Source organism: Homalodisca vitripennis, chromosome 8 (assembly GCF_021130785.1).
Source record: "Homalodisca vitripennis isolate AUS2020 chromosome 8, UT_GWSS_2.1, whole genome shotgun sequence".
Lineage (NCBI taxonomy): Eukaryota > Metazoa > Arthropoda > Insecta > Hemiptera > Cicadellidae > Homalodisca > Homalodisca vitripennis.
Genome location: NC_060214.1, coordinates 88,685,845 through 88,713,148, shown reverse-complemented (window position 1 = coordinate 88,713,148; position 27,304 = coordinate 88,685,845). Strand labels below are relative to the sequence as shown.

The 27,304-nt window shown below is 33.8% G+C and overlaps 1 protein-coding gene across 1 annotated transcript; it reads left to right on the top strand.

Moving 5' to 3' along the window:
* LOC124367733 (serine/threonine-protein kinase Chk2-like) lies at positions 1–27,304 on the top strand. Its single transcript, XM_046824811.1, has 9 exons — positions 1–152; positions 5,956–6,185; positions 8,396–8,662; positions 9,980–10,104; positions 12,584–12,682; positions 18,982–19,185; positions 20,213–20,433; positions 22,378–22,579; positions 26,262–27,304. The coding sequence occupies exons 2-9, from the start codon at positions 6,026–6,028 to the stop codon at positions 26,409–26,411; spliced, it is 1,428 nt and encodes a 475-aa protein (XP_046680767.1). The 5' UTR covers positions 1–152; positions 5,956–6,025; the 3' UTR covers positions 26,412–27,304.

Below are 27,304 nucleotides of genomic sequence, written 5' to 3'. Positions count from 1 at the left end.
AAGTGGAACTATGGATTCTTAAAAATAGTGGTTAGGCTGTTATTGTTTTGTTTTAGTTCAATTGCTTATTTAGGTATTTGTTTTAGCCAACAGTCGTTGATGTTATATTTGTTTTTAGTAAAGTGCAGTGTTTATGGTTCTGTAAGGTGAAGGTGAGTCTTAAACTTTGCATTTTTGTAGATAAAAACATTTCCCTCATAAAATTAGTTTAATTTTCGTAATCAACACAATGCATACATGATGATAACAAAGATTTGTTTTAATATATAGGTTGGCAAGTTGGAAGGAGTATCTAGTGAAAGTTCGTTTATAAATTATTATCTTGTTCAATTACAGCTTTGTTTGAGAATTATAATTTAATATTTAAACTAAGTTATGATAAATTGAAAATTAGTAGTTGGCTGGCATACCTAGTGTGTGCTGAGAGAATGTTTTTTTTTTTTTGGAGAGGTGGGAAGGTTTTATTTGTTGCCTAGGTTTGGTAAGTTAAATACACAAGGAATATTTGTAATGTACTTGTTTTCCATTAGACATATAGTGTAGATTTACATTTTTTTATTTTACTCTGATGCTTAAATATTATAACATAAAGTAACAGGTTGTATTGTTTATAGAAAATTGTGTAGGCCTATATACTTTTATAATAAAATCAATTTCAATTTAATAATTGTGTAGCTTACATTTGTTGGTTTCTTTTTTGGGTATGTCCGTGTAAAACAGGACAAAAATATTAAAAAAATATTTTTATGAAATAACCTAGGTTTGAATGTTTTCAGATAAAGATTATTCTGAGCAATGTTGACAGCATTAGCTTTTTAGAGGAAAAATTTTATTTTTGTTAGTATTTTGTGTTTAAGTTAACACCTGTTAGCAGAGTTCATTGATTGGCTGTTTGTTAAGTCTCACATCTCAATTTTATAACTGATTATACATTAATCTAGAAGGTGGCCAGTACCAAGAAGCCATCTTTGGAACAAAAGCTAACTAAAATTATGCTTTTTTTAAATTTAGGTTAAGAATTGTTCTTTCTATTAGGTTATCTTTTAAACCTTACTTCATGTAACGTGAGTTACCGAAATTACAGATTTTTCAAGTTTACTCATGTAATACACAACCAATAACAATAATAAAACAGATTATATTTAAGAAAACTATTACAAAGTATAGTACTATTTTTTTTAAATTTTTTAATTTGTTTCATTTGCAGGAATTTCATATAAGTTTTTCTGTAACGTGAGTTATGTAAAGATGTTTATTCATAGCACTTTAAACATTGTTTATATATTGGAGTTAATACTAATACAAAACAAGCTCTTAACATAGTTAACCTCAAAACAATTAAAATAAGTTATGGTAATATTTATATTTGTATTGGTCAGAATATAATTGTTCAAAACATACTTCTAAATATAAGTGTAACATGAGTTAACCGAAATTTGTTCCAATATTTTGGGTTTGATCTTATGATTTTAATAAATATAAAACTTGCATTTAACTGAGATAACCTTACATTATAAGCTTATATAAATCTTTTTATTCAGGAAATTATTATTAGATTTATTAGGCCCACTTCAAGTACACACCAATATGTTGTAACGTGAGTTACCACTTCAAACCCTAGTGAAAAAGGTTCTTTGGTTACATTTAATTATGTTGCTATTTGCCAAAGTGGTATTGACAAGTTTTGGAGACCCAAGTAATGTGTTTGAAAAGTGATAAAAACTGTTATACATCAAACCGATCGAAAATGATGTTACTTTCGTCAAACTTGGACAAATTTTGAGTGTCATGCCCTCTTCCAGAAATTAAAATGAAAGGTGGTAGATATTATTATTATTTTAAAAACAAAATAAATATCAGAGAAATGTAAAATGTTAGCTACACAGACTGTCTAATTGTTTTTAAGCGTTAGTGAATATTCTTTTATATATACAAACCAGGTAAAAATGTAGTCTGTAATTACCATAAAGTTATTTGATCTTATCTTTTTATTCTTTCATAGTTGTGTTATGAAAAAATACAAACTAGAAGTTATAGAAAAGGGCTAAAAAAATATGTGTTGTTTTTAGAAATAATAAGTTAAAACTTGTTTTTACACTTGTAAAAAGTTGTATTATTTTTACAATTAAAACAACTATTTAATCATACCAAACTAAAATAATTAAGTGTACTGATACTAAAGTAGTTATTAAACACAATTCAATATATAAAATTACATAACAAAAATTTATTTCTACAAATAACAAATGTCCTTAGGAAAGAGACACAATGTAACATGAGTTACTGTAACGTGGAGTTACTGTCAATTAGGTCAATAGTATATTATTAAAATTATGTTTTTCAGTTTTTATTGTTGTAGTTGTCACAGTTAAAACTACAAACTCTTGAGCCAATCTTAAGTATTTAGATTAAGAAAATTAAACATTTAGGACAAAAGTTGTTTCATGTTAAAGTTTGCTTTCAAATTGTGACGTCCTTTTTGTGTAACATGAGTTACCAAAACTAGAGAATTATTATTACCTTAATTATTAGTCTCAGGAAGTTGAAATCTGGCCAGTGTGTGTATTATAATTCTTGCTTAATACTGCAAGATATTTTTGCTTAATATTATGCTTTTAAAAAATTAAAATATTTCAACAAATAACTTAGGACCCACGTTGAAATGTAACGTGAGTTACCATGGACATGCCCTTTTGTGGATTGAGAGAATTTGATTATCTTTTCAAGGAATACAAAAATAATGTAGCTCTAGCTTTCCAAATTATATTTTACGCTAGCTGCAGTAGTGTCAGAAGCCATCACCACAATCGAATCATGTTACAAAATTATTGATTAGAAATACCTCTTATTGAATACAAAAACATTCTAATTATAATTGTTATTAGTTAATAAAAATATTTATTTATTTAGGTCAATACTATACATTTACAAATCTGTCATTTACAAATTTGTAAATCTGATCTATTTTTTATTTACAGAATCATTGCTTCATCCCGCCTCACTTCTATTTTAGCTTAGAAATCATCTGTAATGATTTGTAAACATATTATAAACTCAATTTGTGTTAAAAGTAACTACCTACATCTAAACAAAGTTAACAAATAGGCATTGCAAGATGGTTAACTGTTTCAAGATATATTTTTTTGTATTACTTAAATAAGATTTTTTCCTATTCCCTGTCCTATACATCCTGTCTACTAATATTTATAACCGTTTGTTATTGTTTATTATTACTTTGTTATTTATAGCATTACGTAATTGTAGCTCTATTAAATTATTTGTTTTATTTCAAACATATAATTTTCATTTAGTATCAGAAACATTGATATCGATTGATGTTCCTGTAATTTGATATATGAAGTAGCAATGGTTATAATTATAAGTAATATAAAAAATTGGATCCGCTTTTCATACTCTACCAAAAGTTTAATAACAGACTTTTCATTTGTAGACTCTTTGGTGGGTTATCTCCGCTTCATTGTTATTGATGATGAAGTCAATTATTCATTACGCAAATTTGCTACTTTCCCTAATATTTTACCCGCCCAAAACCACTGTATATAAGTAACCTGTAATTACAAAATGGTAAATAAAACCGTCAGCTATGACCCTACAACCAGGAGTAAATTAGCAATAAACAGAACAAGTCAATAAACATTAAATCCAGTATTGATTTGTAGATTAATTCTTCTTTGCAGCTATATGATCAGACAATATTTATTCCTTTTTGTTCCTTAAACTAACTTGAACATTCCGCCTGATATCAGGCATACTCACGTGACGGAACTGTCTCTCTACAGCAAGCTGTGTTGTGAATGGCAAGACTTTGATGTTAGTTATGGTAGGCTTAAGCCTAAGAACTAAGACATACCAATAACATACATAAGAACTTGATTTATTCAAAGTTTTTAAATATTTTGTGAGACATTGCATGGCAGCAACCACATTATTCGCTGAAACTTTTATATTGGTTTTATAAACATAGTATTTTACTATATAAGGAAGTATAAAAAACAAACAAATCAAATTCCTGTGAAAAACTTTAAAATGTAAGTATATTAGGCCCTCATAAAATTGGACTGAATAAAACTAGAATAATTTTCAAAAACTCGATAAACACTCTCTAAATGTTTTTATGTGTTAATTTACAGTTCAAATCTTTTGAAATCAATGATGGATGTGTGTTAATTTCACAATAACAAATCACTTAAAACTTAAAAAAGAACAATAACAGCAATAAAAACACAAAAGTAACAGCAACAACAATAGAGAGCATAATGCCAATGAAATGATGCCACAACATAAAAGTATATTTCATACTAAGTTGTGTGCTATAATACTAAAGAAACCCAAACAACAGTCTGATATATAAAAACTAATGTGCCTGCCTGTGTGTTTGTTATTTTAACCACGTAAAAAATTACTGGACCTATTGTACTGAAATTATACATGGATATTAGTTGGGTCCCTGGTTAACATATAGTTCACCAGGGATATGTAATAAGGATATAACATATAGTCTTATTTCGAAATCCCTGCAGTCTATGTCCCACTGGTCTCTAAAGTTACATAAAATCCCATCTTGGTCTCTAGAGCTCTATTACAGCTAAAACAAACATGAAATGAAAGACCCTGTTAAATCTAATCAACTGTTCTGGGTAAGCATTGTTTTATGAGAGCACAATCATATGTTTAATTAATTTAACCACTATTTTCAATTTATTTACATTTATAGTGTTGAAAGCATAGAGTAAGCTGTATAGTAAAAACACTTCCCCATATCAACTTTTTCTCCAAATAAGAAAATTAAAAGTGTTACAGTAATAAAAATATACTTTTTTTAGCAAATTTTAAGTATGTTATGTATAATACAAATTTGTTCACATGCTTGAGCAATGTTTCTGCAAGGACTACCATTAAATTTAGTACCTATACAACTAAAAGGTACAGTCTATTGTCTTGTGTAAAAAAAATACTTTTAAATTAAACGTATTTGAGGTTTCTACCACCTTTGGCTTACTTTGTAGATCTAATTTGTTTACACATAGTCTGTATGTAACTTAATATATTTAGGTACTTTGGGATTATACCGACCACACCCAGACATGAATCGTTTATTTCACATTTCGTTTCTACTGATTACTAGATTAGCGTAGAACAATATTTCGTCAATATAAAACAGGAATTGTCTTATCGCAAACCCCTCCCCATCCTCAGACAGAGGTCAAAGTCGAGCGTCTAGTAGATAACGTGATTGCAGAGTCTCGCCGCCCGTTCAGCTGGTGCATCGCTTTGTTGTACTTCCGTGTTTTACCTCTACATTTCTCCAAACACAAAAATTCAACAAAAACAAACATTTACCAAACTAAACTCTTTATTAAAAAAACACTAAAAACTTGTTTTTATTCTTGATCACATTCCGGCCACCCAAAATGCGAGTGCCTCCGGCCATCAGCGCGGGCTTTGGCAGCACCTTCGGTGCTGCCCCGCGCTGATGTCGACGAAAGAAAAACATCCCTCGAGATAGTACCTATCAGTAAAATATCAAATTCTAGAGGGGCTAATCAGAAATATAAATTGAAATTGTAATGGAAAGGCAATTATGTACCGTGCAAATCACGTGATGCCGCGCGGTCTGCCGTAATCAGGATTCTCGAGAAAGATAAGATAACAGCGACAACAATAACGATCACAATACCTGGAAATGCTTGTAAGTTTGTAATTTTGTAATTGAAGAGTTGTTTTTTCGTTCTATCATGTTTGTTTCTATAAATTTCTATTTTTGTGTTCTTCATACTAGTGTGGTCGGTATAATCCCAAAGTACCAAAAATACTTTTAAATTAAACGTATTTGAGGTTTTCTACCACCTTTGGCTTACTTTGATGTATCTAATTTGTTTACACATAGTCTGTATGTAATATATTTATATAATTTAATATTGACACTGGTTTCAGATATTGCCAGGCCTATCAAGAAGTCTGTCTTTGGAAAATACTGAGAGTAATCTGTAAGAAAATTTTCAACATGGGAGATGAACAGGACGTGTTTCTTTCTCCCGAAGTGCCGAACACTCAATTAGTGTGTTCAGAAAACACTCCTGTTGATACTCTGGATGATTATGATGATGATGAATCCATGTGGGGGTGGCTTTACCCGACACAAAACATCAGTTTTAAACCTCTGGGTAAGATTTAAAATTAGCCTAGAGGTAATGTAGACAGGTAAGATGATAAAAAGGCTGATGACCTGGTGGCGGGAGTTATTTTTGTTTAGTTGGGGATTAAGAGTTTATGTACCTCCATGTAGCTTTTCAAGGTTTATTTTACAATGTCTGAGTGACAAGAAAGCAGAGGAGGGTAAGGCATAAAAAACTTCAGGAGGGTTCACTTCTGGCCAGTTTACCTTCCATGTGAACCTATACTGGTGACAGCAAAAGCTGATTTGTCCATTAAATCTGCCGGGGTTAACTTAGTCATAAGTGTGTGCCACCCCTCCTGCTTTGACTGGAGAAGCTGGTACAGAGCTGACCTCCCCCTTCTTCCAAGGAGACATGACTTATATTAATGCTCAAAAATCATTCCTCATGGATTTTGACATGAGGCGGGCCCCTGCCCTCAACCTTACCTATGCAGAATATTCTATCACTCAGAAAACAGTACGTAGGTCCTTTTTGAGCAGAAACACCTGCCTTATTGAGCATTCTCATAATGTTTATTTAAATGTTGGTAATAAATCCAGGGTGAACCTGTGACACAAGTATTTAGAATCATTAGAATACTTTATTGTTTATTAGTTAATAGATTCCAACCTTCTCCAGTTTATTATTGTTCTTATCCACTTTTACTTTCGAATCTAGCTAAGCCTTCCCTTCAGAATAGCAGCTCTTGGTACTTGGCAATATCAGGCAACCCTCCCAGCTTTTCCTCACCACCTGCCGATTGCCACAGCCTACTTCTGCGAGAGCCCTGTTGGTAATCAACTCGGGGTTTGAGAGCTGGTAGAGTAATGATATTGAGTGCATTATTCATCTGGACAGGTATTAATAAACCAGCCAGGATCCAACTGAGGACCGCTCAAGTTTCTCGCTTGTTCTTTTATGTGGAACATATCAGTGGACAGTGGTGTAACTAGGATTGAAGAACACACCACACTGGGGTATGGAATAAATTAAATTCAAACAAATTAAATAGGCCTAATTCAAAGTAAAACCTTAACCTGCTGCATTTAAACAAGTTTTTGTTTCCAAAAGTTCAAGGACCTTTCATTTTTTTGAATTTATTTATTTGTTTACAATGATGATACTTTCAAAATAGTTTCCCATTAGATATTGTACCAGTACTTCTTCCAAGCCTCGAAACACTTCTCTAACTCTTATCTTTGGGATAACTTTTAGCTCTTTCAGTGATGCACTTTTAATGTCATGTATGCTTGTAAAACAGTGACCCTTTAAGATTCTCTTTATTTTTGGAAATAAAAAAGTTACACAAAACCATGTCTGGAGAATATGGAGACTGGGGCATTGTTTTAGGCTAAAAAACTCATGAACAAGCAAAGAAGTGTGAGTAGGTGCATTGTCCATGATGCAAACTTTGTCACAAATCTGGTTGTTTTTTCAGCTTTCTTCACGCAAACCGGTTTTGAACTTGCAGGTAGTACTCCTTATTGACCATTTGGCCTTGTGGCAATAAATTCATGATACACTATGCCATTAAAATTGAAGAACACAGTGGGCATAACCTTCACGTTCACCTGCACTTATTGAGCCTTTTTCTGTCTGCGATCCAGAATGCCTCCACTGGGATGATTGAGTCTTAGTTTCAATGTCATATCTGTAAACCCATGTTTTGTCACCTGTTATAACACGTTTCAATAATTGTACATCGCCGTTGACTTCATTTCGCAGCTGCCACTGAAAAAGTAAACAATGAATATTGCTGGAAGTTTTTATGATACTTGAGAGCATGAGTACAAACATAATAAAATAAATCTTGACAATCTAAACCAGTGAAACTTAAAAATTCCCATAAATTTTTGGACACAACTTATATATTTAAAACAAATTAAGACTCAGGCGGGGTGTCTAATTTCCTCCTTTCCTACTTAGTTACACCACTGTGAGTAAATAAACATTTATAGCAGGGTTTCACTGTACCATAATGTTTCTTAATTATCGTATTTTATTAATTATTGCTTTCCTGACTTTTGTTTCTAGTATTAGATAGAACAGCATAACTCGTCTAATTCTAATACGTTACCACTTATGTTTTTCAAACTAAGATTACTAATATTGGAAGGTAACTCAACTCAGGTTCAGTCGTTAAATTGGTAATTTGAAATAATGTTTTAACGTTTAGTTCACACGTAATGTTGAATGTTGGTTGATGTTTGTTCTAGCCATGCAGAAGGACGAATATACGTTTGGTAGGTCTCCCAAATGTGATGTGGTCTTCAATGATGGATGTGTCTGTGATAACCTTCTGCAGGTGATAAGTAAAAACCACTTTAAAATATTCAAAGAAACTCTATCGGGAATCGAAGCAATTCATCTGATGGATCTAAGTATGAATGGTACATTCGTGAACAATAATAAAATTGGGAAAGGAAACAAGGTGATTTTGAAAAACAAAGATGAAATTGCTTTGGCAAACCTTCACAACAAAGGTACGTTTTGTATGCTGCATTTGTTTATTAGATTTAATAATTTTAAATATTTTATAAGTAGTACAGTACGTGTGTTCTTATCCTTCAGTCAGTTCTTGCCTTATAAGTATTATTCTTGGATTTTATTTATGTGGTAAGATTGATTATGAATAAAAAAATGTGATTTTAAAGTACTTAACACACCATTCAAAAAATAATTCAGTTACTAAAAATGTATTTAATTTGTTTATTGTGATCGTGTGTACAAAAAATTAAAACCTCAAATAACATAATATACACTGTTATTACTGTAATTTTTTATGTCATGACAGGGCAAAACAATATTTTGTTACTATTATTCCTTATTTAGTTTAGATTTCATTCTATTTACATAACACAAAATGTAAAATACAATGATTGAATCAAGAAGTAATCAATTATTAAGTCCAGGTTAAATAATGTTTGCGTAAATAAACTTCAAGATTAGTAAGAGTCTGTAATGAATAACAAACATGTTTAAACCTACAGCTTTAGTGTCAAGGTAAATTTTCAAATTCTCAAGGTTTATAAAAAAAATGTCATCCAGTGAAACAATGATCCAATTACTTATATAGAAATTCGTCAGGAATATTGTTTGTATTAAATAAAAATACTTGGAAAATACACATATTAAATTACGAATTTCGTATTAGTTCAGTCATACTAAGAGTCGGAGTACTTGTAGTTGACTCCATCAATGCAATCTTGTCTGGTTATTGTCTAATATTACAAGATTTTGTTGTAAACACACACAAAGAAAGATGAATCAAAACTCTAAACCAAGTTATTGCATAACTTTATTCTCTATACTATGAATGTAACTTGAATTACCAACACGATACTACAGAATTAATATTAGCAGTAATACTATGATAATGATAAAATCGTTGTGCCATTTAGATAATATACTATTAAATCATATCCAACAGAACAAATAGGCTTACCTTGAAAACTATCTTCTAGGGTCCACTAATTGAAAGAAAACACATAATTTAGACATTTTTGATTCGACAGCAAATAGTGCAACATTTTCTCAAACAGTAGAGAACATTCTTCTTAAGTCATGTTCATTTTCTGTCATGGAAATGAACAGACAGCTAGAATGTTCTTTACTGGTTGAGTAAGATTACAGTGCAATCGAAAAATTTCTCTAATTATGTGTTTTTTTTCAATCAGTGGACTAAACTAGTCACAATCCCCGTAGGATAAATAATTATGTTTAAATACATTTCCTCTTTTATTCTAACCAGTTTGGAAAACTAATGTCACCATGCCCTAAATGTCATAATTGTGTTTCAGTATATGTTTTTATAGACACGTCATTTAACAAACATTGGATTCCACCTGAAATGAAGGAGATTTACACGGTGATTGGTCCATTAGGCAGTGGAGCGTACGGAGAGGTGAAACTCGCCCAGAACAAGGTACATATAGGAACTACGCAAATTTAAATTTTCATGTTGAATATTTTAGTTAGCTAGTGGGGCAATAGAGCAATAAGATATTTGGATTTAATATACTGTATGGGTTCAGTTTTATTAATAAATAGGGTGGGATATATTTGAAAAACCAATCCATATTTCGCCATAGCCACATTATCAGTGTTCAATTAAGGATAGTGTAAGGATCTTCATACCCAATGTTACTGAGATATTTGGCTAAGCTGGAGAAACTAAAACTTTTGGCAGAACACGACTTGGTGTGCCAAACAAGAGTAGGTGCCAAATAATAGATGTGGCTACAATGTTAGAAACATACAAACAAACTTCTCCTTGAATTACGTTAAAGCAAGAGGAGTTTTGCTGTGAGTAAAGGAATCAGGATACTGAGTGGATACAAAGTACTTTCCCTACTCAAGAATATGTAATTGCGAGCTAGGTTTTTTTAGCCAAAATTTGCTATCCGGTCATGAATGAAGGAAAATCATTTTGAGAACAGATGAACTGACATGAGGGAATGTTCCTATTGTTCTGACATTGACAACGTTAAACTGAATGCATTCATAGTCCATAAATATATTTATTCACATGCTCATTGTGAAACAGTAATGAGTCAGCTAAACCTAAATAATTTCTAATAGTGATAAAAATATTAATGTTCATATAATTAATTAAAATTGTCTAACTTCAACATTTACAGTTGCTATGTTCGAAATCATCCAAACAAGTGCGGTTTAGCAACCAGTTGTAGATGGTCTTCTCCATTTGTTGGTGATAGTGACAAGCAATGGTTTCATCAAGAAGGATGATCTAGAATTTTGCATAGACTTTTATGGTGTTTGCTTCTCAAACATACTGAGATGATGGATAAGCTAGACACAATTATTGGCTCTACTTGTTTGCTAATCACAGGAGTTAGCTCCTCTCGTTAGATTTCTCTGTTTGAAAAAGTGACAGTTGAAAAGTCATATTAAAGTAAGGCTGTTGTTGTCTCTAAATGAGTCCCTGCAAGAGTTGTTTGGGTCTTGATCAGTAACAATGCAAAGGCCTTTTCTTAGAGTTTCAAGACTGTAGAGGTTTCCTTTGAGGAACTTTTCCCAGCATTAGATTCTATCTCAGATGGGTTTTGAATAGAGTATAGTAAGTTATTTTAACTGTTTTGGGACAGCTCACCTTTTTAACCCCTCTCAAAATGTATTGAGGTCAACTTAGTTTTTACAAATCTTATCTACATAAGGATTTCAGGATGTTGGTCGTTTATCAGTACTACCAAGATATTTTGCCTGGTACACTTATTCAATTATTTTGGCTACCTTATTTTCCTTTTTCCCAGAAAAATCTGCTGACTTTTTAGAGCCAGATTACAGTACAGTTTTGTTCAGTAATATTTGACTGCAATGTGTATCTCAAGTGTTCTAAGTGTCTGGTTTCTGGAGAAAGCACAGTGTCATCTGTATACAATAATGAGTTTGCTTGCATTACTCACTGAGGTAGCTGGGAAGGCCACTTACACATATAATAAAAATAATGGATCTTAGAATATATCCTTAAGAGATACCACTGCTACAACCATTGGCTAGATGCAGTTTTTAAGGTCTTGTTATTGAAAGATGTGTATGTTTGACTTAACTTCTTAACAAATTTACATGACTATCAAAAACTTTTTTTTGACAAGGGAGAGAGAAAATCATGGCAAGTCTTAGGTCTTTAGCACTAGAGACAGAAATATATATTACAAGAAACATCATCAGATGAAAGATGGGTGATAGGGTGTAGCAATGGGCTCATTCTTTATGAACAGTATTGCACAAAAATTTAATTCAATTGAAAACAACCTTAGAACTGAAGAAATGTTACTAAATGACTAGATTCAAACATATGGAGCATTGGTGATGGGAGGGGGCACGATTGTTGTGATTGAGAAATCCACTTACCCCAAGAATAATGAAATTTGGGATATGTGTATAAAAATCGACTTGTAATACAAGAAAAGAAATGTACAAGTATAATGAGAACTGAGATAGACCTTGGTATCCACTGGATGAGTAATGTGTTTCTTGGCTTGCATACTGCATATAACATTTTCAATCTCTTTTTGGAACTCTTATTATTTTATGATTAACTATGTCAAAACATTATTTAACTGTTTTCTTCTACAACATAATGAAATTTCAATGTTGTGTACATTGTATTTGATTGGGTTTATTTTTTTTGAGTTGCTTTTCTTCCATTCCTGAACAAAAAATAACAGGATGTTTTATTAAGTTCCTCTAATCATTTTTGACATTATAGTAACAAATATTAAACCTACTGAAAGGTTTAAGATATTCGATCGCCTAGACGTTCGTTTAATTTGGTGAATGACAGTGTGATTAAATGTTTTGTGTACAGTAGAGATTAATTTTTGGTTTGTAACCATCTCACGTATTTGTTTTCAGTGTACTAAATTATGATTTTATTTCAGATAAATGAAAAATATGTTGCTATAAAGAAAATACAGAAGCGAGAGGGAAAAGAGGGAAAGACTTACAATGAAGTTAGGATACTGCAAAACTTGAAACATGTAAGTTTGTTGCAGCAGTGTAACTCTACTGTGCCGTGTTATCTGTCATAGTTTCTACGCTAAAAGGTACAATTGTTTCCAATACATAACTCACAATAAAGATTTTGAATGTTCAACATGTACAAATATTAGGTAAAAAATGCGTTTTATTAATAGATATGCAAGAAATATAGGTTTGTGTGAAAATATGTTGTGTCTAAATTTGTTTTTTTTTGTTACTACTGATTGTTTATCTAGGAAACTAAGTTACAGGTTTTAAATTTCAAGTGATCACTGATGTTTATAGAGTAAATTACAAAACAATATTATCAAATTAAAGTCATAATTTTCAAAATGGTGGCCAATTCAATATACATTTTTAAGAGAACAGATATTTTAAAAGTTAAATTAAAAAAAATAACAAAAACTAAATATTTTGCACAAAACTCAATTGTGTATTATTTATTGAAATCTGGCTATAATCTTGTATTGTAAAAAAGATGAGGCAGATTTCCTTTTAGTCTTACTGTACACTTTCCTTAAAGACCATATACATATTGTAGTTTAGTATTAATGCGTTTTATTTACAGAAATGTAATACTCTAGAAATTTCTTTATTTTTGATTATGGGATTCGGCTGACAAAGAGGATAGATTATAATTCTCGAAAAATTGTGTTATACCTTTTATAACATACTAGCTTACCCTGCGCGCGTTGCTACGCCACCAACTAAAATAAATTTGAAGGAAATATTCAATAAATTTGAAGGAAATATTCAATACACACATATACAATTCATTTTGAGTCACCTTATTGATTTTGTTCATTCCGAAAAAATTGTGACATTGCAGCGTTTCGATTAAATTCGATATTTATTGAAGGGCTGTGGGATACACAATATTTCTTGTTTTTCCATCTGGTGCGTAAATAAATAAATCAGAAGGTTTTCCAACGCGTGAGCAAGCCACATAGAGCTGCCCATGTGAGAAGCATGGATTCTCCAAATTCAATCCACATACTTGCAACGATTGTCCTTGTGCTTTGTTGATAGTTATTGCGAAAGCGAGTCGCACGCACCGGAAACTGCAAACGTTTAAATTCGAATGGCATATCTGTTGGGATCATTGGGATACGTGGTAACAGTACGTCTTCACCTTTGAATTTTCCAGTCAAAATTGTTGCCTCGATAACATTGTTCATCATTTTCTTGACTGAGAGTCTGGTTCCGTTACAAAGTCGTGGTGGATTTATGTTTCGAAGAAGAATGATGGGTACGCCAATTTTCAATATAAGAACGTGCGGTGTGGCATGCCTGGCAAATCAAGCGAATTCAAAAATTCAGTTGGATAGTTGATAACTTCGTCTTGATTCACCACAGTATCGATGGACTTATATATTGTTGTTTCGCCAGGTATTCCATTCTGAATATTGAAGTTAATGGTATTGACATCGATATTTTTGGCTGCTAATATAGCACGCGTACTGAGCCCACTGAAGATTTTTGTAGCTTTGTGCAATGTTTGGAAAAACTTTTTGCACCAATTCATCTATGCTTTTTGTGATCTTACAGAAGTTTGCTGGCAAGGTGATACATTGCGTAGATTCATCAATTTGCACTCGCCCATTTCCAATATCCATCAATTGTTTTGCAAAATTTTCAGCCGATGCATCCTGTTGTAGTTGTACACGCATGTTGGTTTTCAAAATCAATTTCTGTATATGGCGCCATAAAACTGATGATTTGAGACATGCATTAAGTTCGTCAGCGGGTGTTGAACGTGGTATAACCGGCAGCGTTTGTCGAAAATCACCAGACAATAAAATGAGTGCGCCACCAATGATCTGTTCGTTTCCTCTCAAATCTCGCAGTGTACGATCAGTTGCTTCCAATGCTTTCTTGTGAGACATTGTACATTCGTCCCATATGATAATTTGACACGTTTGGAGTAATTTGCCCATTCCAGAGTTTTTACTGATGTTGCATGTTGGTGTCTCAGTGTTTTGCAAATTCAACGGCAGTTTCAATGCTGAATGCACTGTTCGCCACCATCCAAAAGAGTTGCCGCAATTCCAGATGATGCAATGGCCAGTGCAATATTATTTTGTGATCGTATGGTTGCCAGAATGAGTGAAAGAAGAAAAGTCTTCCCTGTACCACCAGGCGCATCTAGGAAAAATAGTCCACCACTCTGTTCTGTAATGGCACGCATAATTCTGTCATACGCAATGCGTTGTTCTGGAATCAACTGCGGGAAGATTTATCTGAACAAATGTCCCCAATTCGACAGTATCAAAGTGTGTTTCTCGTTGCAAATCACGATCGAAAAGGTTGTTCGCTGGTCGGTTTGGATCAGGCATTCCCAGTTGCACCAGTGCCTTGTTAGTAATTGCCAAACATATATCTTCAATCAAAATCAATGCCTCATTATACACGTTTGGAGTGAATTGAATGTCCGAATTTTGATTCGCAATGCGCAAACGATGTAGAATGTCTTCACTCATGTTGTCCTTGTATTTTTCCCAAAGATCGTTTGGATTACATGGGAAACAGGTTGTTAAAATGATAGCAAATAACGTACGTATTTGCTGTGGTCGAGCAGTATTCGATGCATCAGCGAGTGCAGTGTCCCAATGGGCATCATTTTCAAGAAGATTTAGTTTCTGGCAAGCTTGATGATAAGTGGCGCATAACTGACCGTTGACTGTCCTTAAATCTTGGAAGGACATCGGTCCACGTACATTGATTAACAGCAATCGCAAATAGAAACATTCGGTATTGTTCGGGTGAACAGTGTACAGACGACCCAATGCGTCACTGGAATACAAATTGGGATGTCCTTCAACTACTTTACCTTGTTTGCGACGTTGAAACTTTTTAGCCGATGCATTCCAAGTGTAGAATTTCGGTACCTCAGAATAAAAGTAGAGTCTTTGCAAAATGATCATCTTGGCACAATGAGTAAAATGCAGTTAAAGTTGTTGCCGGTGGAACCAATGCTCTTGCACGTACATTATCTGTTGTGAAGTACACGCGTTGTCCATTCTCGAGATGCACTGCCAAATGTACTACTGTTGGATGTCGTTCATGGATTGGAAATGATAAGATGCGCCATACTGCTTCATTGCTGCTAATGTAGCGTCCAAGTTGGTATTGGTTGATTTCATCGAGCGGTGCCGCTACATTCCCTACTCCGAAGACTGCCATGTCACTTCCTTTGTTGACATACTTGCAAATGTATTTAATCGACTTTACTGAATTGCAATACTCAACATTAATGTGTGCTTTGAAGGTCTTTGAGAGCAATGGTGAATATGGAACAACCCAACGATTATCGACTTCGACATTAACGTTTCGTACTTTCAGAACGATGGATTTGCCGCCATCTTCAACTGATCGTCGACGATACAGTGGGTATCCGTCATTGCCAGTAATGGTCTCAGAAACCAAGTTTCTTGGGTATCGTTTCGTGCATTTCCCATCAGACATGCATGGTGAATTGTTATTAAATGCGCCACATGGACCATGAATCATATTTTAGGTAACGACGTCGAATAAGTTTGAATCAATGTCTTTATCTGGTATTTCTGCTGAGATGATTTGGTCAACTTGATTTGGCGTAATTTTATTGACTAACCAAATCAAAATATGTGCATGTGGCAATCCTCTTTTCTGCCATTCAATGGAATACATCCAACAGCGTACCTCTCCAAAAACACGATGCTTGATAATAAAATCCATGAAAGATTTCAATTTTTTGTTTAAATACGCGTGCGGTAATGTCATGGCGGTCCGAAGATGATTGTCCAGCTAACAGAAGTTCATTAATTTCATCCCACGTAGGATTGCATGTAAATGTGATGAACAAATCTGGACGACCGTATGCGCGAACGTATGTTATCGCATCTTGTGCATATTCATGCATGTGCCGTGGACTTCCCGTGAATGTCGATGGTAATATGACCATTCTTCCTAATTCGTTTGGATTCTTGTTACCATCATTAACGATTGCGTCTCGTAAATGGATGTACTCTTCAGACCGCAACTTGGTTTGATTCAATCGAATATATAAGAGGTCGTTCGGTTTCAATCTTCGCGTACATGTCGACAATGTATTGATGGAACAATTGTCGACATTTTAGTATGTGGTTCTCAGCGTCTTGACGAATCATCAATCGATACGAATAATAATTCATAGCACTGACTTTCTTATTCGTTTCCTCGTCTGTTTGTGGATTTCTCATTTTGATGTTTAAATGATATCCATCTTCTCCTCGCCAAAACAGAATCGGATACTGTAATCCGTCGTATGAACGATGAGTTTCGGAGACTCGTTGAACGTCACCACTTCTGCGATGAAGAATTATGTCGCGTGATTCGAATTCTTCGCCAACTATCACGATCGCCACTTCATCAACTGTTGGTGCATTAAATTGTCTTTCGTATTGGCCAACGGGTCTTTTATCTGCTCGAATTACAACTGCGTAGTCATCGGCTGGCATTTGTTGAATGGCGGTTTTAAAACAACTGAACTAATTCATTGTGTTGATCGAAAAAGGCTTGTAACGCAGCCACGATTTCTCGTTTAGTGCCTGCATTGTAATGACATCGTTGTTCAATTTGTTCATGACTGTTTGCCATGAAATAAATTTGAAGAAACTTGTGATCTGCGTCCGGCAATGGTAGCAGCGATCCGGCACGATGATAAATTTGCCCTTGCACTCTAAATGTTGGCATGTAATTTTCACGCACGATGTTAGTTGCACCGAACGATGTCATTTGAAAACATGAATTGTATTTGCGAATATTTTCCAAGAAATGCTTCGATTCACGTGTAACACCTGATAACAACGTTGATAGTGGTTCGGGTGGTGGATGTAATTCTGGCAGTATAACTTTTCCATTGGCGCAGCACATTCCTGGTGTTTCATTCTTAAATTTAAGGGCGCCACAATACATACAAATATTATCCATTTTTCCAATGACGACACTTGGATGAAGACTGTAATCATTATTACTATCATAATAGAATGCAGCAAGATTTAAATCAATGTGCAACGTTCGTCTTGATCGAACGTTGCTTATTCTAATATTTTGCAGCCTTCTTTCCCGTTGTTCAGTTGTCTCAGACGAACGGGCCTGAGTAGTACGTATTCGATTAGTTTCCAACCTCAATTTTCGTTGTTCAGATGATTCCGTCGAACGGGTTTCAGCGGCATGTACTCGAATATTTTCCAGCCTTAATACTCGTTGCTCGTCTGATTCTGAGGCTCGTATTGCTCTTTTCTTCCGAGCTTGAGGTGTAGATCGACCAATTGCTTGTCGCTTTGGAGGCATAATTGTACGGGAACAACGTAAAAAAATGCGTTTGAATTTATAAGATGTTAATCAGCACTCCGAATCACATAATGTATCCGATCCAATTGAACCGGCTGTTCACACACGGATAGATGCTTTCTAACTTTATTAATATTAATCCTTCATAACTATTTAATTGTACTTACATTTTAAATAATTTGACAGCTCTATATTTTATAATATACAAAGAACAGCTGATTAAAAATTTGAAAAGACGTTAACATATGTTTGCTGCAATGCATTTCTTATGGGTATTTCTGTAACCAGTGGGGCGGAACCCTGAATCGGGAAAGGGATAACATCAATGGGCATAGCATATAAACCTTCTCCGTGGAAAAATACATATACGTACAAATTTTCATCATGATCGGTCCAATAGTTCACGATTCCATAAAGGACAAACATACAAACATTCATTTTTATATATATAGATAAAGATGGCAAATGTCCAAAATCCTGTCATCTTTTCTATCCTTCCATCGTCAATAACAAACTTTAATCAAAGAAATCATAATTATTTTTTTGTTTTTTTAAACTGTATCTTTTTATAAATAATACATCTGATTAGATTGTTGTATTAACACGTACACCGAATACTCATTTCATAGACTTGTTTTGTCAGAACTGAATCCAAATTATTGACAGTCCAAATTATCAAAACACAGTACTGTAATTAATCTCTCATTGATTCCATTGTTATATTTTCTTGTCTCTAACAAAATTTTTTAAATATAAAAATCAGTAAAAAGGTTATCAGATTTGTATTTTATTTGGGTCATGTATTTTTTAAACTGAGACAGTATAGATGTACACAATAATGTGTACAATTTTTTGTGTACAACTGTACTCTATACGTTCAATACAAATTGTAAACATTTTCTTGACACAGTTTGGTATAAAATTGTGCAGATTGTATTGTTGTTAGTCTGCTGTGGACATGGTAAACAGTTGTGGTGTGTTACAGCCATGTGTGGTGACGATGGAGGACGTGTTTGACACGAGCGATTCCTTGTACATCGTCATGGAGTACGTCAGTGGTGGGGAGCTGGCCAAGAGGATCAGAGAGGTTACAAGACTGAGTGATGGGGAGGCCAAATGTATATTCTACCAGTTGGTGTTGGCCTTGCAATATCTTCACCTGAAGAGGGTGGCTCATAGGGACCTCAAGGTAAGTTTGTATGAGGGCAAAGTATCCAATATTTTGATGTTACTGAAAAACTAGCTTACCGATCGCAACCAACTGCAATCTCCTTCAAAGTACTCGCTATCGGACACGATGCACTTGTTTAAATGGTAATCCCACTTTGAGGAACAAGTTGTAAAGTCCGCCTTCGGGATCACCATTAGCTCCACCCTCTCAACAGTGTGAAATGTGGTTCTTTTGAACAGAGATTTTAAATTCGGGAACAGCTAGGATTCTTGGCCGGTGGTTATGGCTAGTACAAGTCTTGTGCGGTATGTATAAATATGCCTTGTACAAAAATATGGCCATGCAAGGTATTATTTGATGAAAGCTTGTGTCATGAAGTATCGAAGAAATATTGTTCAGATATGGGTTTGTATCACAGAAATGGCAAAAACGCTGCCTTTTTGAAATGAAAAAAAAAAAATTAATTTTTTTTTGCCAGAATGTTTAGGACGCAAACCCACTTTAAAAGTTATGTACAACATAATGTTTGTTTGCATTTATATTTTTTTTAAAATTTGAACATGGAACACTCTTCTGGTTTTGGGACACACCGCACCGTCTATTTTTACAGATTTGGAATTTTAAGCAAATTCTTTGGGGTCGATTTAGATGGGAATTTGTTTAAACTAAATCACTGCAGTTAGCCATTTGATCACTAGACATTTGAGACGTTTGGTCTGAAGCACTTTGTATAAAGTCCAAAAACAGTGGGTTTTTTTGTTAATTTTGTATTTTTATAAATTGCTAAAATCTAGCTCCAATGCTGTTCACCATCCTTAATGATAAATGTTACAGTGCAACTTTTTCGTCAAAAGTGTTAGCAAAAACCTCAGATTTCACTGAAAACTCGATCCCAATACACCTTAGCCCAATCCATCTTAAAAAGGCAACATCCAAGTAATTGAATTATGTGTAGTGACACTAGTCCCAGGTTTGGTAGTTGAAGAAATTGTGTCATGTCTGGTAATTCTATGTTGACTTAGTGTAACTAAGGATTGTCTTGCAGCCGGAAAATGTTCTGCTGATGAGTAAGAACCAGAAGTGCAACGAACGGCTAGTGAAAGTCAGTGACTTTGGACTGAGCAAGTTAATAGACACCAATACAGACCTGAAGACGATGTGTGGGACGCCCGTCTACACGGCACCTGAGATATTGATGACACAAGGAACTGGGTTCTACACACATCAGGTTGATGTCTGGAGTCTGGGTGTCATGCTGTTTTTGTGGTCAGTAGTCCTTGTGTCTTTAAATCTAGACTAGTAAATCTAATTGTGTTTTTACAGTTTTAAAACAATTTACATTGTATTTGTAAACATTTAGTCTTTTGTAAATAACCACAGGCCTTCTAACGCAAACAAATAAACACTGGTTGTATTCACACACTTGTTAAATTACATTGATCTTTTTTTTTTCATTCATGGCTGGTTTGATTACCTTGATTGAAGTTAGCAGTCCCTGCAGTAGAACACTTAAACTGTGTCACAGAGTAAAATACATCTCACGTGAAATTATTTTTAAGTGAGCGTTGATTTGCTTTTGATTGTATTAATCTTATTATATGCTGCCAGAAAGCCAATTGTAGTTTGTATCTTGCATGTAATGTAAGTTTAACTCCGAAGCTCAATGTGATTTATCTATAGAAATATAACTATAAAAAGATCTGACAAATGCTTAATTTCTCAATGGCTCATAATAAAACTAATTATATACATTTTTGAGCTATGCAAAAAAAATACAAAAATAATTTTAATTCATAACCGACCATTGTTTAGGAGTTTCCAACATTCTTGGTAGTAATTGATAGTTTACTACATCGTCGCTTAAGAAACAATACCGCTTTTGGTAACTTTACAGGAGGAATAAAAATTCTGTTAATTTAGAGATTTTCGCCTAAGAAACAATACTGTCTCGTTTTTTCTCGCATCTAGTAGTGGATATAGTTTGGGTTAAAAACTCAAGTTACAAAAATTACAAAATTGTAATATTGTTTAAACTCATCTACATTAACAAAGTACTTCTCTACACTAAAGCATGGAGCATCTGAAGTTAGACGGTGTTGTTCTTCGCAATTCTGCTGTTTGTATAAAGCAGCGCTATTTGTTCATTTCAGCACGATATTTTGACCCAGACCACATCCACAGTTCACGCAGAAGAGTCATCAGAATGCACTGCTATCAAAAGCTAATTACACTGAATTTGAAGTTGTAATTTCATTGGTTTCGTAGAATACAAATATTTTGTGTAATCTTCATGCATATTGGCAGGAAACTAAACATTTTAGGACTTAACTTTCATAGTAACTTATTTGTTTATTCGTGTTTAATCATGTACCATATTTTAGTCATCTAGTATAATAGACGTTTTCCTTCTGAAAAAACCATTCATAGTTACATCCTTACAAAATAATTACAATCCTTCCTGGGTATATTCTTACTTTTCTGAATTTCACTGTCTACTTTCACATGCAATAAAAATTGTGGATCTTGAAAAAACAGAAAATCAGCTAAAGGAACTTCGATTATCAGAATCCTGGGTTATCGTAAACAACTTGGGAAGTAGTGAAAAGAGTTCCAGTAGCCCCTCAAATCAAGTCACTACAGAAAGAACAAATAATTTGGGCAAGCTATTAATGAAGGACAACACCTCAACCACCTTGCTGATTGGTTGTTGTTTGCAAAAAAGAGCAATAACAATCCTTCCTCACCATCACCCAGTCATAACTGCACCGTCATTAGATAAGTCACCATCCATCCATCCCTACTTGCCCCCCACACCGCCGCCACCACACCCCTTCCAAATCCCGTCTTGGAATGACAGTGCCAACCCTGCAGACAGCATTAAAACCTGTTTCCCCATTATTGCACAATGCTTCTCTTGCATTGGCAAGTTCAGTGCTATTTACTCTTGTCTCTTATTTTTCCAAGAAGAATAATTTCATGTTCAGTTGATTGTAACTGTTCTGTAAAATATTAGTCTAGTTTTGTACATATTATAAAATAATAAAATAATTTTGTAATTTGAGTATACCTATGTTTATTTCCTAGAAGTTCTAATTGACATAATCGAAATTAGTAATATGAAAAAGTTTTGCTACCCAAAACTTGTTCAGCCCCTGTTATTTCTGATAATGGGCTGCAGATCTCTGTTTAAAATTTTCTTGACTGTTGCAGCTTGAGTGGCAAGTTACCGTTCAGTAAGGATCGAAGCCCTCTTCCTGTGGTGGAGCAGATCGTACGAGTCAGTTACTCCATGTCTGGACCCGAGTGGCGAGGTGTCTCTCCCCAGGCCGCCAGCCTCATCAGGCGAATGCTCAAGGCTGACCCTAACCAGAGGATTACCATAGAGCAAATCCTGGCTCACCCCTGGCTACAGGTTAGAGTACATCTAAGTTTCTCTGTAAGATTGTGATGCCATCAATTTTAGTGAATTCTACTTGTAAGCTAAGCACATTATACAGGTTGTTTGACTTAAAAGAGACAGGTTGTGCAAAATTAATTTTTTTTTGGAAATGCATATATTTGTGTGAAATAGGTTAAAAACTGTTTCTATTGTTGGTATGACTGGAGCCACCAGTTATTGCAATTGAACCAGTGAAGGTCAAGCATTGACGTTTTAACAAAGTGAGGTTAGGTTGCTGTTTGTTAGAATGCGCATGATTATTGAAGAATGTATATTTGTGATTGAAATTAAATTAATAATGAGATCTTCTGCTGTGTGTCGGCAACGATTCATGGACATATTCGAAAAACAAGCATCAGTTAAAAGTGTAATACAGAATTTAGTTAAAAATTTTCATGAAACAGGTTCAGTGTTACCCAAGCATCGTTCAGGATATTAGAGCATCAGTTACGAGATCTCCATGTAAATCTTTGCGAAGACTACGCCGGGAAAAGAACATTTCATTAGGTTTAGCCCACACTGCTGTGAGAAGAACACTTAAATGTTATCCATACTGAATGCAGGTTTTCCATGAACTGAAGGATGCCAATAATGTCAAAAGGGTTCACTACTGCCAATGGTTCAAGACATTCATTACAGGCAACATTGACATTTTATCTCAAATGTTCTTTACAGTTGAAGCTTGGTTCCATCTTGGAGAGGTTATGTTAATAGCCAAAACTACCGGACCTGGGGTACTGACAACCCACAGATTTTCATCAAAATTCCTGTACACCCCAAAAAAATAGGCGTATGGTCTGCGGTTTCAAGGCGAAGAATAATAGAACCTTTGTTTTTTGAAACAACTGTGAATGCTATCCTACCAATACATTATCCAACAGTTTATAAGCTTATTGCAAGAGGATAAGCGTTACTGCTGGCTGCAACAAGATGGTCCATTACAGCTCGCTCTAGTATTGGAGATGCTACAGGTTTTTTTTTTTTTTTCGATGGAAAATAATTTCAAGGATTGTGGCCACCACGATCCCGTAATCTGTCTAGTCTTTGACTTCTTTTTGTGGGGATACTTAAAAGAAATTGTTTTACAGGAGCAATCATCGTACCCTACAGCAGGGGTTTCTTGACCATTTAGGCTTTGTGCCTTCCTCAGTACACTGAAATTTGGTCACACCACGCCTCCCCTATACCATAATCACATTGTGTGGTCAACACAAGTAATAAAATTTAAATTTGTACTTTTAAGTTAGGTTAGATTTTAGATTTGTACATTTTAAAATTAAGTATTTAATAATATTTCAATAAAATGTGAAAATATTTGACCTTTTAAGTAGTCTTTGCCTACACTTGCCACCAGTAAGTTTTTTTTTAACAAAACAGAACAAAAATTAGTTTCTACAACATTTAGTTCATAACGCTAGTATGTAAGTCACTTTGTAACTTAGTTACAAGGTTGGCACTGTTTGTCTCTTACGCATTTTTATATATTTGGATTTAGCAGTGACAAAGGGCATCGCAGATTGCGTTTGACATCCAGTTTTGCTCGAATTTTGGTGGTTGAGAATTGTACTAACAACTTTGCAGCTTCCAAAGCAACTTGCATGTAAACAGGAAGGTAACTCAACCAAAAGTATTCAATACCCATGTTTTAAAATTCGCCTTTGTGTGAGAATTACATTTTATGTTGAGTGCCTGTTCCTGCATATGGTTAGGGGAAGTAAACTTATATCGACTTTAAATGGATCTCATTCAACTTAAATTGCCAGCTCTCTGTCCTAACATCTGGAAATACTGTCCAATTTAATTTTTGTGTTATACCAAATTCCTTATACAAGGTCTTTAAAATAATTGATCAATTGCAGCTGTAGATGTACGACAGTTTTCTCGTTCTCCATTTGAAAACTTCTTGTACTTCTAGTTTCAAATGTCTAGGTCACGTAGCTTCATTACTCACAACAGAATTGCAAAGAAAGCATTGACAATATAATCTTTTCTATTTTTGCAGTGATATAACCTTTTTAGGCGTACTACAAAAACACAAAACTTGTATGTCCCAAATTTGTATGTTTTATTCCAATAAAGTGCAATATATTACACTAATAAACCCTGCAAGCGTCAAGAATTACTCGATAAACAGATATGAGAGCATTATGAGAATCACTGTTTCCCCAACACTTTCCTATTATTCTAGTATACTGATAACTCCCTTGAAAATCTTCTATGCCTCCTGAGGGGGTGCAGCCCCCAAGGTTGACAACCAAATCCCTGCAGGAATTGAAGACAAAAATTACCAATGCAATTAATGAGATAGATAGATTAGAGCTAAGAAGAGTGACCAGGAACACGGTGAAACATGTTCAAACAAACACAAGTGCATGTTTGTTACAAGTGTATAGAAATGGATGGACGACATTTTCAACATTTGTTGTAATTCATTACAAAAAGTTTTTGTCAATAAATAAATTGTCACTTACACAGATTTGGGGCATCTTTTAAGTTGAAGTTAGAAGATTGTTCGAAAGCATGTTCATTTTCTATAACTTTACAAAATGTGTACCGCAATTGAGTTTCCCACCAAACTTGTGGACAAGATCAACGGTTTCACAATCTCTGAGCTTTCGGATAAATTTTCGTCTCTTATGCACATGAAAAATGGCTTGGTCCTCAGTAATTTGTTTACGATAATGAATTCATAGATGCTGGCTAAAGTTGCAGACAACTGATTTTTTTTAAGAAGTCATCTCTAAGTTATTTAAAAGATATAAGTGCTTAAATCTGAATGGGAATTATGTATAAAAATAGAGGAAATATGGTATTTTCAAATCTCTATGACAAATAATAGAATATTTAGAATGGATTTCAAACTTTTTATGCACGTCAAAACTATGGGAAAAGCAGCCACACTGGAAGGTTATTTACTGAGTCCCATAGTAGATTTTGGAATTGATTCTTTGAATACAATTTATATATATATATATATATATATATATATATATATATATATAAAATAGTAGATCAGTTTTAATTTTCTGGAACCAATTTAATGAATTATTCCATGAATTTGACATTATCTGCCTGTAAACAGAAGAACTACTAAGTACATTTAAATTTTCTTAGTACTGCTGTACGACATTATTATATTTAGTAATAATTAACTAATTTTTTTCTAATAAATGAAAACTCAAACAAATATAGACCCATGATCAGTTAGCTATGCCTATGTTGAGAATGGTTTATACTGATAGTTAAGAAGTACAAAATATTTTCTATTAAAAGTAATATATTTATTTAGTCCAAGTATCTTTTGTAATGATTGTAACTATTATTCTTTTTCCCTTTACTAACACATTGTCAGTTAAGAGCATATTTAAGAACTTTTTGTAAACCTCCAATAAAGTCAATGGTTTTATTTAATAACTAGTGGAGGAACAAAATGTCTAATTCGGACCTTTGTAAATCAGTTTTCATGGATTCAGTCAATGTCATAGACATTTAAAATATTCCAAAAATCTCGTCATTCCCAGCACTTAAGCCTATTTTCACTGGGTTGCATTGCGCGACTCTGTGGCACTAAAAGGGTTAAAGAGTGCAGATACTGTAATTACATAAAATGCTATTTATATCTAGGTCTATGAACTTAAGTCGTGTTTGGTTCCAGGATAAAGCTATGAAATCAAAAGTGGATCTGTTAATGAAGGACAATGCACCGTGTGGTGACGAGAACTTGTACCTCGAGCTCCAAGCCTCTACATTGAGGCCAGCCAAACGTAGAAGGCTGGGAGATGATGATACAGTATTGAAATCCTAGTACCTGCCTCTCCTGTGATATTAACTAGTACCTCATTGAAGCTACAGCTGCCGTTATTGTTTTAAGGACGACATAATACTTAAAGTATTGTTAAGTTTTCATGTATACATTTCAGCAGAGAAAATAATTTAACACTTCATTAGAATCTGTTATTTCCTTGTATTTGTCTTCTTGCTTTCTCTGTATGAAACAAGTTAACGGATAAGTTTCTACGGATAAATAATAGTAATAACTATAATATTTTTTGGTGCTTGCTTTAACTACAAAATTTTAAGGTGCAATGAGTGTTGAAAGCAATGTTTGCCGTAATTCTCAGTAAATATTAAGATTTTACTTAAGAAACATTGAATTTTCAGTCAATGAAAAACCAGTAAATATTTTCTTATTTTTATTTCATAAGTGGAAACTATACAGGGTGCAGTGACAAGTATTAAGAAAATAATTGTGTTATAATACTTGGTGCTGGCTACTAAATGGTGTATGTATATTTAGGGGGCCATGCTCTAACCGTAAAATAATCAAAAGTAGTTTAAGCACCGATATTTTATTTAGTAAAATACGGGACTTATTGTAGTAAAATAAACATTTTCAAGTTATAGCACTATTTTTTATTACTTTAGCGTAATTTTAAAAATTTATAATAAAGAATAAGTAAACCTGTTTGAATTTAACTCTTCGCTATTGGCAAAATATCTGGCTCGGGATAACATCATATTTGAGTTAGAAACATGTTGTCTAACAGTGTGCAACAAACAATTTGTTTACAATTTTATACAAAAAAAGACATGCTGATATAAAACTGTAGTTTCTAATGCACAAAACAAATTTTTCTTAAAAATAATCATTTAATCCATGGTTTGAGTTTATATTTTCGTAATTGCTTTATATTACCT

Coding starts and splice junctions, on each gene's coding strand:
- LOC124367733 (XM_046824811.1), top strand. CDS start 6,026: ATGGGAGATGAACAGGACGTGTTTCTTTCTCCCGAAGTGCCGAACACT. Junction 6,186..8,395: donor CATCAGTTTTAAACCTCTGG/GTAAGATTTAAA, acceptor TGTTTGTTCTAG/CCATGCAGAAGGACGAATAT. Junction 20,434..22,377: donor GGTGTCATGCTGTTTTTGTG/GTCAGTAGTCCT, acceptor TGACTGTTGCAG/CTTGAGTGGCAAGTTACCGT.